Genomic DNA, 15,946 nt, shown 5'->3' with positions numbered 1-15,946 from the left:
TGGAAAATGAGGATTGCGACGAGTAACGATACGTCGCCGCGCGTATCGCGTTCGAGTTTTCGCAAACGGCGGAGAAAGAATCGAAGACATTGCTATTTCTTAACGACAATCATGCTAACGAAAAATAACGAACAAATAAAAATCCCACAAAACGTAAATAACATGAGACTCGTTGAGATGCGACAGTTATTTTGAAAAGGTACTTTATTCAGAGTAGGTCGGTAACAAACATTAAACAAGGTGAATCGACAACAACGATCCGTCTTTGAACAATAGTGAAAATCATTGAAAAGCATTCTGAGTTAACACTGTGTCAGGGATTTTCAATAAAATATCAAAATATGAATGCCATTTTCGGCCTCGGCAGCGGCGGCGGCGGCGGCGTCGTCGTCGCTCTAATCTTAACCAACAGTTTCAGACGATTCTACGAAAAAATGATCGCGTTAGCTTTATTCTCGTCCTTATCGTTCGAAGAAAATTATGCGTTCGGAGGAAAATGCGTTAATAATACTTGGAATAACTGTAACTAGAGTAGAGATAGAGTAACATTTCTAAATAAATTGCAGAGATATGTATCAACTGTTTAGTAGTATCCTTGCTTCGACTCCTTATTCTTTTAATTTTCTTCTCCGCCTCTTGTTTTCGTTCTTTTTACTTGAGTTATACTCGTCCCGATTCGGTTGTTAATAACGGACTCTCGACAATTGCTTATACAAGTCGATAATTTGTAGCTTTTCGTCCTTATGCATTCGTCGCACGTGAACATACATATTCGAAGAGAATTTCGCCTTCTTCGTGCAATATGGACACTGATATCGCGGCTCCTTACCACATTGGAAGTGACAGTGTGTTTTCATGTCCGAAAGTCTAGTGTAGCCACTGTTACATCGTGGACAATAAAATTTTTTCCTTGGTAAGGAACTTTGAACGGAGACACTGTCAGGCCAGTGTGTCCTGGAAACCGAAGATACAAGCTCTTGACGACAGCCACTTTCCATGTAGAGAAACGACTCATCCTTCGGATCGTTGGCAAAATTTCTTCTTGGCTGATAACCTTCGGTCCGCATCGATCCCCTTGGTATCATTTCAGCCCGGATAAACGACGAGTGTAACTGGCCGTACATCGGATCTAGAAAAAGAATCGAATTTTTGTTGCAAGTTAATAGAAACAAAACGGAACCAACGAACTGACGACATCGCAGAGAAACACATTTTCATCCATGCTCTGAGCATCTAAGCGCACGCGTGCGCCTTCAAGCTACTTCCTTTCTAATCGAACATACATTCGATACTTTTGTACAAATACACTTTTGTACACATTCTGAGCAATTTGTACTTTATTTCCTTCCTCGTATCGTATGTATCGTTAACGGTGAATTACAGAAAGAAACAGGAGGAAATATATATAGGAAAGGAAGATAGAAAGAAAGGCGAGAACTAGAAATCAAGCATATATCATTCTATTAGACTAGCTATTCCTTCGCATTAAAGTTACGAGGGCTATTCTACGACGATAAATCACGGGAGTTCGGTTACTTGATTTATTTATTAAAATCAATTTACACAGAATCACGCGCGCAAGCACAAATTCTACATCACTCGTTCCACGAACGTCAATTCATTTTAATATATTCATTCGCGTGACGTTGCAAATCTGATGCTGCAAAATTTCTTCCAGCCATATCTTGATCGATATCGTCGCGAAGAGACAAGTCGTAACTTACCGACCAAATTACATTGATAATTAATAAATAACGACATTATAATAGAACACGACAATAGATCAAGAGATTAAGACAATATACAAACGAAAATATTTTATTCACGTAATATTCAAATTTGCGCAAAGATAAGAAATATATATTGTTATAAAGTAATAATAACAATAAGAAGAAGAAGAACATTCGATGAAACTGTAATATCTCATTTAATATAATCGTGGAATAATCTTCAATATTTTATAATAAAATAATAATAATAATAATAACATTAATAATAATTGTAGTAGAAGTAGTAGTAGTATTAATAATAACAACAACAACAGTAGAAAATAAATAAGAGTTTCATAATAATATTGTAAAAAGGCACGTCGTGTCTATAATGTTACAGCAATAATTTGATATCTAGCACTTTTAACGATTGCTTTATTGTTCTCGAAATGTTCGGTCATATAAATGAAATATACTGCATGACACTTTTGTATAAGCAAGAAGTAAATAAGTAAGAGTAAGGAAATAAAACAAGTATATACTGAAGAATAAATTAATCGTTGTCAGAAATTTCACTAACTACGAAACTATCAGAATTTAACAAATCCTCTTGATCTCCATTATCATTGATACATTCAGTTTTTTTCGCGTGTTTCTGTGCACACGTTCTTAAGTGCCTTGCCGACACAACCGTACCTGTTAAGTTTTTATGGCAAATATTACACTTAACACTTCTCTGGCACATGTGACGTACATGGTAATTCAAAGCCTTTTTGTGTTTAAAACGAGCACCACATTCCATACAGACAAACGGATTCGCGTTTCTTTCTGTGTGACACTTGGCAATCTTATTTTTAAGACAATTATTTTTCTCGTGTCTTGCCAAATTTGCTGGCCGAATAAATGTCCTTTCGCAATACCTGCAATTTATCGGTATCGGCGATAATTGATTTAAAGGTTGCACCCATCCTTCATTAGTACTTAAATCATTAATCGAACCACTCGTTCCGCTAGAATTTCCTTCACAGTTTTCATCATTACGATTCCTGTCGTTTTCCTTATTGCACGGGACTGTTCCACTCCTTCCATTGGTATTTTCATTTCCATCGTTACCGTCATTTCTTTCGTGTTCGTTGCTAGTACTATTATCGCCATTATTGCCCCAGTCATCCAGATTTATTTGCGTAAAGTCGTCCTCTGAGCCCCAACTATCGCTACGTTCAGACTTCTCGATGATTCCACTGGCTTGCTGCTCCTTCCGGCGTGTTAAACTGCTGGTAATTGCTCGCTTCTTGACACATCCTGTAACATAATCGATCAAATAAGTATCTCTATCCCATTGGATCCTGAAAACGACTAAAGCTTCTACGAAAATCAAACAACGAGGTAACTAAAGGGTAACTAAATGGTAACTAAAGGATAACTAAAAGATAACTAAAACGAAAAGACCCATTGTAGTCGTGTACGTTATTAAGTAAATGAAAACGAAGAAAACAGGAAGGGAAAAGAAACGAGAAAGAAGTAAACTGGCCAGACTGTTCGCTGTCCCACCGATCACCCAAATTTCTCTTTTTATTCGCATAATACAATTTCCAAAAATTTGCGAAAGCTTCTAAAGTGAAAGCTACGATCGCTTTTATATTTTCTATCGACTTCCCTTTATTAACATAAAGTAAACTCGAACACCTAGAAAAACGATCTTCGAGTCGCGTGCAAATATTCTCGAAAATCTTCCGATCTTTTCCTCTTTTCTTTCGTTTCTTTGTAGAGTATATCGATTCTTTCTAGGAAATTCCAATGTTCGGAGCAGGGATGGTGCGATTCGGTGAATAGTAGAAACTCGTTGTCCAAGCACTCCGACACGAACAGACCTGAAATATCGAGCAGCGGATCAGCTGACGCGCGGCTAACTCATGACAGAGCAGAGATAATCCAAACAAAAGAAACGAAGTAACGAAGATGTGGACGAGTCATGTTAATGGATTAATACAGATTCGTCTCCTTTTTTCTTATAGTATTTCCCTTCTTAACGAATATTTATAGACGAACAGGTTCGCGACATTTCGCATGGTTTACACACTGTACGCGAGGAAAGAATACGAGCAAACAGCTTCTGGACAGTATACAATATAATCATAATTTTTCTGCGATGGCAATGTTTACTTTACGTACGCCGATTAACGGGTTTGGAAATTGCAAGGAGGCCGTTGACGATGTTTTCGCAAGCTGCTACTATGAAGAAAAGTTTTTCCGCAGACGGGACATTTCTGCGTTCTACCACAGTCGTGCCTAACGTGGAAAATCAGATGAGATTGTTTCGCGTAACAGGCACCGCATTGGCCGCAGGAAAATGGCCGGCTCTTTTGCAACTGATGACACGTTGATATAGGATTCCAATAGCAGAAACTCTTCTGATGACTCCTCAAATGACCGGAAAAAGTGAAACCCTTGCCGCAGTATTTGCAATTGTATTTTCTTTTCGAGTCGTCTCCACATATCGAGTCCGCGAAAAGCTCTGCAACATTATTAATAATCAATCAGTTGTATTTTCTCATTAATTGCAGTTCAAACTGCAGAAATTCCTAGCGAATGCGTACCGTTCTTAACTAGAACCGTCAACGCTAATAAAGAACAACTCTCCAATAAAGGATTCTTTTACGAACGATCAAATTTCCCGCCCGAAACATCACCCGTCGCTGTCATGAACGATCGATAGTACAAAATATACTAAAAACATTCCGGAACGACCCGCTGCTTTTTTTATTCTTTTTATTTGTCAATTTTCTTTTTCTTTTTTTTTTCCTCTCTTTCCTATACATTCAAGAATCAAAAAGAATATAGTAGCGAGAGATGGGAAAGAGAGATAGAGTAGGGTGTGCGTGTATACGTGTCTATGTGTGTTAAGAGGATAAGAATCTGTAAAACTTGTTAAACAAGGATAAGAATTAGAGAAGACGCATCCAATACTGTTTTATTTGTTTACATGTACAAGCGAATATTTGATAAAATTCTTAACAAATACTTAACAAATAGCGATTACACGTATGATCGGCCCACGAACGAATAAATCGACAAATTGAAAGAAGACGAAACTCGAAGAGACGTGCGAGATTAAAATATGTCCTGATTAAAATCACGATCGAACGTAATCAAACGGAAAGGAATGAAACGAAACTTGCAATTTCGATGTTTACGACAATCACAAGATCAAAGGAAAAATCATCGATTCTCCCTGAATTAGGCACGCATAGGAAATGGAATAAAAAAGAAAAACAATAGAAACACACGACATGTGTTATATCGTTGCTGTCTTTTAATCGCAAAAGATTTGAGATGCTCCTAGATGGGTGTATTACGTAAAAGTAAAGAAACGCGACTCTTAGTAAAATTCGAATAAAACTTAATCTAAGTACTATAACTATGACACTTAAAAGCTACGATAATCGCAGCTATCTTGTTTGCGAATAGCGGAGCGAACGATGAATGTCTATCGTTCGAACTTCTGTTCTGTTTCGAGGGTTTGATCATCCCATAAATTCGTTCCGTCTTTTTATTGGACGTGGTATTTAGAACAAAATTTGAAACATGCCTGTAAATATACTGTGAAAATATCTTTTATAAAGTAACTTCTCTTCACTTTTTTGCTAAACACGTTATTACACCGTTACCGTAAAACTTTTGTAGCTTCTCGCTAAAATATTTTTCAAAGTAATTTTTTACGTTAGTATTGTCAAATCTTTTACAAGCCAAGATATGTTGTAACGAACGAAATAAGCGCTAATTTGGGAGGAGGGGCAATATCCGGAGAATGCTAAGAGTGTGGTAAAGTTTCCCAACCAAATTATTCTCGTTATTTTTTCCACGTTCCTTGCTACAAACAGCCTGGCATTATGGCAATGATACGTGGTGAAAATAACTTCGAAAATGACTTTGCCAAGAACATGGAAAGAAATTATAGAACTAGAGTATGATTACGACAAATTTTTCTCTAAATACCACGATAAGAGCGGAACGAACTTTTGGAATCACCTAATATTTACGGTGTCGGTAGAAGTACACGTGGCTTTGTCTTTGGCTGCGGTGGCATCATTCCTTGTTTCGAATAAAAGCGCGTGGAATCCGCGCGCGCAGATATATCTGCCTCCTTGGAAGGCATTTCTGGAAGCCACGGACGTCTCTACTAGCCACAGATCTTCGTGATTTTTTCGCTTTCATTATTAGAATCCCTTCTCTCCTAAAGCTCTCATTTTTTATTTTTATTCTAGAAATGTTCGTTCGCGTTCCTTTATTTCGCTGCAACTTCATTTTTCGTATTCTTGAGCCGTTTTTTTTTCTATTGCTAGAATTCTGTCTAGAAATCTTTGGATTATTCTAAATTTCCACTATTACTACGATAGAGAGTAACCGGATAGATTACCTTTAACCACTGTGATCAAATTTCGAACAAAGAGGTAAACATTATGTACGGAAGCAGTTGAAAGCAAAAAGAAACCTGCTGTCAACGTTCGTAATAGTACATAATAGTCAAATATCCGACGAGAGAATTTCGGAGGACGAGGGATTAACGACAAGTGAACTCTATATACTTGACAAATATCGACCGATAGATAATTAATAGGTAAAATAATAAACAACGATACGTATTATGATACTCGAGCAAATGTTCGGTAAAGCATAAAAACAAAAATGTCATCGAGAAGAAAATGGTCGACTAAAACGACAGGAGCAGAAACTATTTTTCCAATTTGTAACAAGGATGGAACGTCAAAGAAGATTTTTAGTTCATTCGGATCTCATCTAACCGAAACAGCGTTAATAATTCGTCAACTTTTAAAGGTCCTGGATAATTCTACCGCGTTACCGGAAGGATAATCCAACGATATAAAGTTGTAGTTAACCGCGAAGTGAAAATAAGAACGCGAGAAACATGGGAAATGACCCTTTGTCATCGAAGATAAAGTACCCTACTTTTTCTTTATTCTTCGTTGAAAGTCAAAATTCTCCCACAAGTTCTCTTCGACCGCTGCTCAAAGACACAGGAGAAGCCCTCGGTAAAGAAAACTCGTTGCAAACAAGTAATTCCGATGCTGTAGTAATTGTTTTCATCACATTTCTGATCGCTCTAAAACGCACACTTAACCGGAAAATATAAACATAAAAATATAACCGTTTGAGTTCCAGGGATCTTTGAAAAAACAGGGTCGAAAAATCTCGAACAGCGCGATAGCGTTTGTCATATTTGTTATTTTCATGAAATACATCTATATTATTATATATGCGTATTATTAGATTATAAATATTTCAAGTTTTGTTCAACACAAATTATTGAGAAGATAACAATGAAATACGAAATACCGTCAGTCATCCGTAGCATTTAAACATACTGGGACTTTTCGACACAAAATCTAAACAGTGCAATCGCGCTGCTTGAAACTCAAACGGATAATGTGGAAGCCTACGGTCGTATCGAACGAACCAAGATGACGAACAAAGGAAGCTATTCAAAATAGCGGTGTCATGAAGCGCGTGTTGTACGTGTTTGCACTCGAGAAGTGCGTTGCTAGCTTGCCGGCTTCAATCGCGTGACAAGCTGGCTAACACGTAGGGAAATTCCCTCTCTCCACACCTTTATTCTACAGCAATCGATCATAGCGTTATCTATGATCAGTATCGCTCGGTCGAAAGCATAATCCAATATTCCGACTGATTGTGAGCGGGTCGACCCTTAGCGTCGCCGTGACAATTTCTGCTTCGAAAATAATCGTTTTGAAAATAATAAATCGCGGGCACCGTCACAGCTTGCGATCTAATATAAAACAATATTGCATAAAGTCTTTTTTAAAAAGTCTTCGTTACATTGAATTCGAGAAGAACACCTATAAAACGAATAATTCTAGATAACCCCTATAGCTTAAAATTACAGCTGTAGCAACAATTACAAGTCAAAGAGGAGAAAGTATCACATAAAGAGAATGAAATTGATTGGTTGCCAGAAATATAGGTATCCATTTTGATATTCACGTGGGAACACAAACATAGAAATTCTCTATACGTTGCAATAAATCCTTTTGAAAAACTTGATCATGTGACTTTGTCATACGTGGAATATCTCGGGATAAATACGATCTTATAATCCCTGTATACACGCGTTAATTGTAAAATGGATGATATATACCGGCAGAAAGTATAAATATGTTGTAAAAGATCTGACAAATTATATAACGATATCGATAAGAATTTATGAAAACCGGTGAAGAGCCATGAAATAATCTACAAACAGATCTAATATTTAGCATTCGATCTTGATTCACAATTGATTAAGAATACGTAAATCCTCGTCTTTATGCCTAAAACTATGTACAGACAGTGTGAGGCAGATCCATGAAACTGCTTCATCCAGCAGCTACTTCGCTCAAGTTGCTCTCCGCCGTTACATAGAATGCGCGAGGCAGGGTGAGCCGCAGTTACTTTCTCGAAAGAAATCATTCAAGAAAGTCATTCAAAACGTGTCCAGGCGAAGCAAATGAGGAGTTGCGAGACATCTTTTATCTCGCCAAGAATTCTAAAATCGATGGCTCACCCCGAGACAGCCTCACCCTCACGTAAGCTTAGGGACGAAGCAGGTATACGGTATACATCTCGGAGGCTGCCTCGCAGGACAGTCTCGCAGATCAGCCTCGCATTGTCTTTGCATAGCCTTAGATTTCATTTTGTCTCAATATTATGTGGATGGACATCTCTTCCTGAAGCCACAATATGGACAGTGAAATTCTGCTGCCTAAAGATCATGATCAGTTTGTATCATGATCACAGTTGATTTTAATATCAGTGTCTTTGTGGGATAGAATATTGCGCTCGCGAAGCCATCTCTCCAAATATCCTTTCGCAGATGAGTATTTCTTGTTCAAGAGTTCGATGACAATTAAAATCCAGGTGAAATTAAGCGCAGTAGTAGGCAGAAACGGCGACAACCGTTAAGCCTATGAACGTTATACGAAGTTTAAACCATTTTCATACTTGCACAATTAAATTCATCCTATTATTTACGTGAAAATATCTCGCTTTTCTTTTCGTTTTATTCGCTTTTATTCCATATATATTACGTAGTATTATATATATATATGTATTTGTTACATATAATAAATATATAAGGTTATAGATCCAAAGGAAACTTTTTTTCAGAGATTTCTTTTTATTTAAATTTCATAACAATTTGTAAAATTCGCAGAGCAATAATATATATTTATATTTAATGCTCAACGACAGCGACATCGATGACGACGATAACTGTAACGGTAACGATAACGATAACATTAATGATAACGCTGGCAATAATGATAACGATAACAATATATTGTTCATTCTCTCGTTGTATAAATCCATGATCAAAATTATATACTTCATTAATATATATATATATATATATATATATATAATTATATATATATCTAATAAAATTATATATTATTCGAACAATCTTTGCACACGATGAAAAATATCTTTCTGATGTGCATCATGCCAGTAGTGAAAATATAACATTTCATAAATATGTATATCTTCGATCAATTGAATACGTATTGTACTAACCTCACTACAAGAGATTGATTTTTCTAGTCGAATTGTTCGTGTACCACATTCTTATATGTATATGTATGTCACATCCAAGAGTAAAAGTGCACACAAGATGTATTCAATACCGTATGAAGTACGTTCGGTAAAATTGCTAGCAATTAATAACTTCTTCTTGAACTATTGGATATACGTTTGATCTGATATTATCAACAAATATGAAACGTCCACTTAAGTGGGTTACGTATGTACACACTTGCATGCACTTGTAACTTACACATATATTATTCTGATAAATATTAAAAAAAAAAAAAAAGAAAAAAAACAAATAAAATATAGGAATATTATTTATTTGGCATTATTTGTAATCAAATTATTTGGCAGTTTATAACATGCGCGCACCCATGCTATATAAATTTATCAATTTGTACAGTTTAAATAATGATTCTTCGTTAACACATTCGCACCGGATGCCTCATATTTGAATTGGGTTCTCTTACTAGCACCCGAATGACGCACGTGCGAGTTATAAAACGTAATAAACACTTCAAATTCTCCCCAGAAGTGTCATGACAAAAATTCGATGAATTATAAAAAAAAAAGACTATATGTATATTTAATATGTTTACAAGTTCATTGGAAAAGTACATTGCGTTATAACGATAAGATCCGATTCGATGCTTGGGCTTTGCTCCATAATGCAATTGCAGGGAGCAGATAATTCTGGCTATGTCGTTGAAGGAAAACAACATATCGTTTGATTCTTCGATGTCACTTCGATGCGTTCCGTTTATTAATAGCATTAGAATAGGGCCATGGTAACCGATGAGTCGAAATGTCCCTGTATCTCTCGAACGAGGGTTTAAAATTTCAATATACGCTTTGGTCACTGTGAAATAATTTACGACTTTGCTTACAATTTTTTTTGGAAAGCATTCATTGACGAAAAATTTATAGCATCTTTTAGACATAATTTGATTTTGTAGAATTCTACGAGTTTTTCCTCGGCACCTGCATCCCATTCGACTGCAAATGAAACGATGCGAATGTGTTAATTTCATAAATTTCTCTCGAATGAAATTCAGTTTGACCTAAGTACACCAGCTTATACGTTCTTAACTAAGATTAACAGAAATATCAACTAGCAACAAAATTAAGACGCACTATGTGCATCTCCAATTTACTTTTTGAGTGAAATCAAACGATTCCAAATTTATTTCGGTAGATGACGTGACCTAGGATCCGAATGGCTTGATATTTATGTATACTTAATTACAGTATAATTACCAGTTATTTTATTTAATCTCGCGTATTAATAACATTACACGAGACGCAATATCCTTGCGTTAATCGATCAACGAGAAATTTTGTCGTCAATAAATATTATACACTCGAAACTAGTAAAAACTCTTCTCGCTATTAACAATTGACATTTTTGTACATACGATTTAAACTTTATCACAAAAGTTACCTTTGGTTCGCCTTTGGACAATAGAATATCTCCAAAATAATAATTACAAAAAGAAAACGTACGATAATTGATACATTATGCTTTAAATCAAAGAACTAAGAGCAAATAATCTATAAATTGAAAACAGAGGAAAACATGAAAAAGCAGGAGCTAAAACTATTAAGAAAAAAAGAGTAAGAATAATGTAGACGCCGTTCGCCAACTTTAATACATATTTACGTGGCCTAGCAACGTGAACTCGTATCGTAAAAGACGAATAAATTAAAAAAAAAAAAAAAAAAACACCGACATACGGAGAATCGATTGCTCGAAGAAAACGATGAAAGTCGAATAACTGGAACTACGATAGGTGCGTAAATCCGTGTGATCGAGCATCTTTGAAGTAAGATTGTCGGTGAGAAGTGGAAGCTACTTAGTGACCGATCCACCATGAATATTGAGGATGTGCTGCTTCAGGTGATCCGGTCGACAGAAGTATTTTCCGCAGAGAGTGCACGTGAAAGTATACCTGGATCCGAGTCTTCCGCACTCGTACCTGGAGTGTCGTGTCAGAGAGGATCGTGACCTATATTCACGTCCACACATGACACACCGAAATCTCAGCTCGCTGGCAGAGACACCCTCCATCATAGGGCTTGCTGTAAGCATACACGGAGGCTTTTTACATATGGGTTATCCTCCTCTATCTTTAACGGGAGAATCGAAATTCACGTTCATCCCTGACGAATTACACCTCGTTTTGCACTCCCTTCCTTCCTCTCTCTCTCTCTCCCGCGCGTCTTCTCGCTCTCTCGGACTTTCACCCTTCTTCCCTCTTCAATCATTCATCTTGTTTCTCCCGATTTCCCTCTGCATGGTAGTGCAAAAAAAGTGAACGACAATGGCTATTTCGAAGCGGGTTTCGTCTCTCGACAACGAATAATGGGGAAAATGAAAGCTCGAGCTAAGCATGTGGACGATATACGACCAAGGTTTAAGAAGCTCGCTCTAAAAAGAAGACTGCGCGCTCTATTACACAAAGATCTTTCTTACCACTTTGATCGAACGTTAAAAATCACTACACTGTAACGTGACGCGATACTCGAAGTACGATGTAAAATACTGAAGTTGTAATTATTCGCAACTGACGAAATATAGTAACCGTATCTCAACGCAGTAGCTGCATTTACCGCATCGGTTCATAATTGCAATCAATAAACGAAAAGAAACAAATCAAAGAGAAACAAAACATTAATGAACGTTTGTTTGGAGAATAACGACGCATAATGTGAAGTTAGATAACGTGGTATTAGAACTTTGCTGGAATTTTGCTTCAGAAATTTGGAGAAGTACCGAGATCAAGCAAAAAGAAAAAAAAAGGCAACCACGGTCTCGCAAAGCGCTTAATCGGTGTTTATATGCAGTCTTCTTTACTTTGAGCCGTTGTTATTTACATGCTGCTCCAAAATGAATCGCATTTATTAGTGTTTCCATTTTTACAACCGTAATACTTCATTAATTAAACCCAACGTAAAAAATGCCTCCTTGTATAGTTTCACCCAACGTATGCCCATAACAACACACGTATATGCCTAAACCTAAAACAATCTATCGTAATTGCATTTCGCCAGGTCGTTTCTTTTCCTCAATTCGATTGATGTATTATTCCGCATCACAATAATGATTATGAAGCTTAAATTCGCGGCAGACCATGAATCAGCATGCAGTATACATTGTCAGATATCATCGTAAACGAACACACGTTTTCTTCAATAATTCTATCAATTAAGCGTAACATCGAACTTTTATAAAACATATTTTTTATTACACACTTGTGCGAGCAACACACATTTCTGTAACAGTTAATATACAAAAGAATAATCGATTCGTTTCGACAAATGTAACAATCTCTTAAGTAATTTAAATTTCTTTCGTTAGTTAAGTCATTGGAACGACTATTATATAGTTTAATATTTTCAAATATATTGATGAAAAAAGACCGTGTTGTTATTCCCTACCACTGTGCAAATTACTTTAAAACTATTCTCAGGTAACTCACTATAGAAACTCCTATGAACTGGTGATAGTTTTCTTTTTGGCATATAAGCTGTACGCACGCGCACGCATGACACGCGTACATACATACACATCCATACATACGTATACACACGCGCACGCACACGTAGTTAATCATTACTTCAAGACTAATGAAGTAGAAAATGAAGGAAATGAAACATCGGCTTTCAAATCTAAGTCATAGATTCAAACGAAGAGACTGTTGTTGCGAACATTGACAGAAGGAAACCCACCTGGTACAGCCTTAACGACGAAAAATAACAGTTCGCAAATTTCGTTGTACAATACAGAGTTTTGTAGATATCTGCAACTCCATTTGAATAGTAGAAGAGCTTCGTTTCCTATTTTATCCTTCCTCCTTCCTTCTCTTCTTTTTTCATTTGCGAAAAATACGTGACGACGTAGTCCAGTGTCTGCATCGATACGTTACAACTTACGTGGCAACCTTTGAATATAATACCGTAGCAATAAATCATCCAAGATAGCTCTCTCTTGCAGAAGAGATCGATTGATTACATCTCGTGATCATATACTGCGTGATGGAACCCTAATAGATTTTGTCCGAACTCGTTCGTGTTACATTTAAAAAAAAAATTGTAACGCTATTCAATAAAATCTAATTGTACATATACGCGAAGTGATAAACGAAGGCATTCCATACTTCTTTCTTTATGAAAACTTTTAATAATGTTACGAGTGATGTATTAGAAAGAGAAACATGGAAAAACATTACGTAAAATTTTGAACGAAAGCATCGTTAAATAATGACATATTTACAAAATTGCCCGCGAGTTTCAAAGAAAAATAATTTAACTACGTTTTCCGATTAGAAACTCTTTTTAATATCACGCTTAAAGTATAAAATAACTTTAAAGTTAAAAAGAGAATAGAGGATAGGAGAAGGATAATGAAAAGAAGCGATGAAAAACAATTATTCTTTATGACAAATAATTTATTGCATATCTTCTTATGCTCCACTTCACTGGACGACACAGCTGGAATACGTGCAATCGAAGAATGCGAACTGCAGGATATTCCTCCTAAACGCTGTATATTCTGACCACTTATGAACATACGTTTGAATAAACAGAGTTTGAAAAATGGAATCGACCACCTTTTCGTTAAATGTTAGTTCGAAAAGCTCGACAGTATTGAACCAGACAGTATCCATTAGGATATTCGTACTTCAATATACGTAATTTATATCATAGTCGCATTTCGATTAAGAGTTCTCGTCGCGGATATGCGTTATTCAAAACCATTTTAGCGACACATTCCCTGCCTGCTGGTACTTCAAGCTCGTCAATATAGTTCCGTTTTTCACGCGATCAATATATTGATTTATAGTAGCAAACACGAACATTGAAATTTAAATGTATTTTATACGTTCATGAACTGTAAAACGAGTACACAGTTCATTCTACCAGATAAACGTGTTGTCGGAACACATTAATTGGTACAATATCTTACTGCAATTACTTTCGTACAGAATTACTTAACAATTATTACGTCGGTTGCTCGCGGGACAAGCGACTTTCCAAAGGAAAATCGTACACGCGCTGCCAATTTTTAATTTTAGTCTCATTTACAATAACAGTCGTTAGAATCGTTCTCCTTTTCCTTATACACAAATGTAACAAAGAAAATTAGTCTTATGATTTCTAATTGGTTAGAAATATCAGATAAAATTACATTTGATCCCTGAATTAAAGTTTAAATCACTGCTTTATAGCCATCATCCTATTATCTGCGACCTACTTGCTGTCTTTCAAGTAACGTTGTTATCGAGACTTACAACAAATCATCGTTTAACATGTCACGGGCCAAAATGGCTTGAACTTTATCTAACTTGACCGACGTGATCAACTCGACAAATATTACAACGAAAAGAACATAACAAAAAACTTGAAAAAAAATACAACATAACCTTTCACGACATCGAAAGTGCAAGAAACTCGAAAACAGACACGTCGATTAAGTTTATTTCTAAGGAAATAGACGTATTTATATTTACGACAAATGTAACAATAACGTATACGTATTCGAAGATTAAATAATCATCTGTAAAACAATCGCGAATCCGTGTGATTGAGAGAACGAGCAACGTAAAACATATTCGGCATCGCAACATGGTTGATTTCTCTGGTTTCTGATAAAACGTGCGTAACGAGATAAGTAAGAAACAAGAGAAGGGAAATGTATTATGGAACAATTCTCCTTCACTTAGTCTCTCCTTGAGAGTCGCGGAAAATTACAACGGAGAACTGTTGATTCGAGATGGGAAACCTTCTTCTGCAGTAAGGTACCATATGATGACCAGTCCGCTTCTGATGTACCCGCATGGAGTCCAGCCGAGTGAAACGACGACAGCAAGTTCTGCAGGCAAACTGCTTCTCTACTCCACACTCATATTTCCGGTGCCTGACCAAAGAGTAATGGACGGCGTAACGTCGACCACATCGCGAGCAACAATACCCAAGAATCGACTCTGAAACACCGTGGTCCTTACCACAATCACGCCAACACTCGTACCACTCTACTAGTCGTCTCTCTATACCGACATACGTGTATCTCTCTCATCTGTCTGGATGTCCCTGTCCCGTCAAAACACACACAGAATGGTTCAGCTAATGATAACCTGCCTTATTTATTGTATGAAAAATATCCTCAAGATGAAGTTGCACTATTTCAAAGGGTAAAATGTAACGCTGGAATAAATTTTTTCTCAAGTTCGTTTCTTTCTTTACTTACTTTCAAGGTCATCGGTACATTTTTCAATGAAATCCTGTATTTTTATCCATTAATTGATGCGTTTTCTATCTCCTGTACAAAAGTACTATACCTGAAAATGCGTAGTTTAGAAGATATTTAATCCTTAATTTTGTAAAATTGCGCATACGAAAAACAAGAAAAAAACGTAATGTTGAAACTCGTGTTTGTTTTCCTTGTCTTTCGTACACTAAATTCGATGAAATTAAAATGAAAATATCTTATAAATTATGCATTTTCTCACGTAAATAAATACTTTAGTACCTTTGTATATAGAATAAAAAACCGCGTCAATTGATAGATCAAAGAAGTATTATTTAAAAACATGCCGACGACCTTGATATCTTCTAAAGACAACAAAGTGAACTCAAAA

General features: G+C 36.3%; 2 protein-coding genes across 47 annotated transcripts in view; both read right to left on the bottom strand.

Annotated features, from left to right (window-relative positions):
* The window catches only part of LOC122570551 (longitudinals lacking protein-like), a 148,897-nt gene that overhangs the window by 111,420 nt on the left and 21,531 nt on the right, over positions 1 to 15,946 (bottom strand). The window contains exons 7-8 of one of the 46 annotated variants that reach the window (XM_043733002.1): positions 3,882 to 4,224; positions 2,890 to 3,011 (exon numbers count right to left, since the gene is read on the bottom strand). The exons of 42 other annotated variants lie outside the window; for them this stretch is intronic. In XM_043733002.1, coding sequence (XP_043588937.1) covers positions 3,887 to 4,224 — 338 coding nt within the window. In that variant the 3' untranslated portion in view covers positions 2,890 to 3,011; positions 3,882 to 3,886. Of the gene's footprint in view, positions 1 to 829; positions 1,130 to 1,996; positions 3,012 to 3,881; positions 4,225 to 8,881; positions 11,388 to 15,946 lie in introns of those variants that run through there. 3 more of the 46 variants (XM_043732994.1, XM_043732992.1, XM_043733032.1) reach the window with 3 other exon arrangements.
* LOC122570562 (zinc finger and SCAN domain-containing protein 26-like) overlaps positions 1 to 15,946 on the bottom strand; it is a 137,835-nt gene that overhangs the window by 116,977 nt on the left and 4,912 nt on the right. The gene's annotated exons all lie outside the window — the stretch shown is intronic.

The sequence above is a fragment of the Bombus pyrosoma genome, linkage group LG9 (genome assembly GCF_014825855.1).
Source record: "Bombus pyrosoma isolate SC7728 linkage group LG9, ASM1482585v1, whole genome shotgun sequence".
Classification (NCBI taxonomy): domain Eukaryota; kingdom Metazoa; phylum Arthropoda; class Insecta; order Hymenoptera; family Apidae; genus Bombus; species Bombus pyrosoma.
This window is presented reverse-complemented; position numbering and strand designations above follow the sequence as displayed.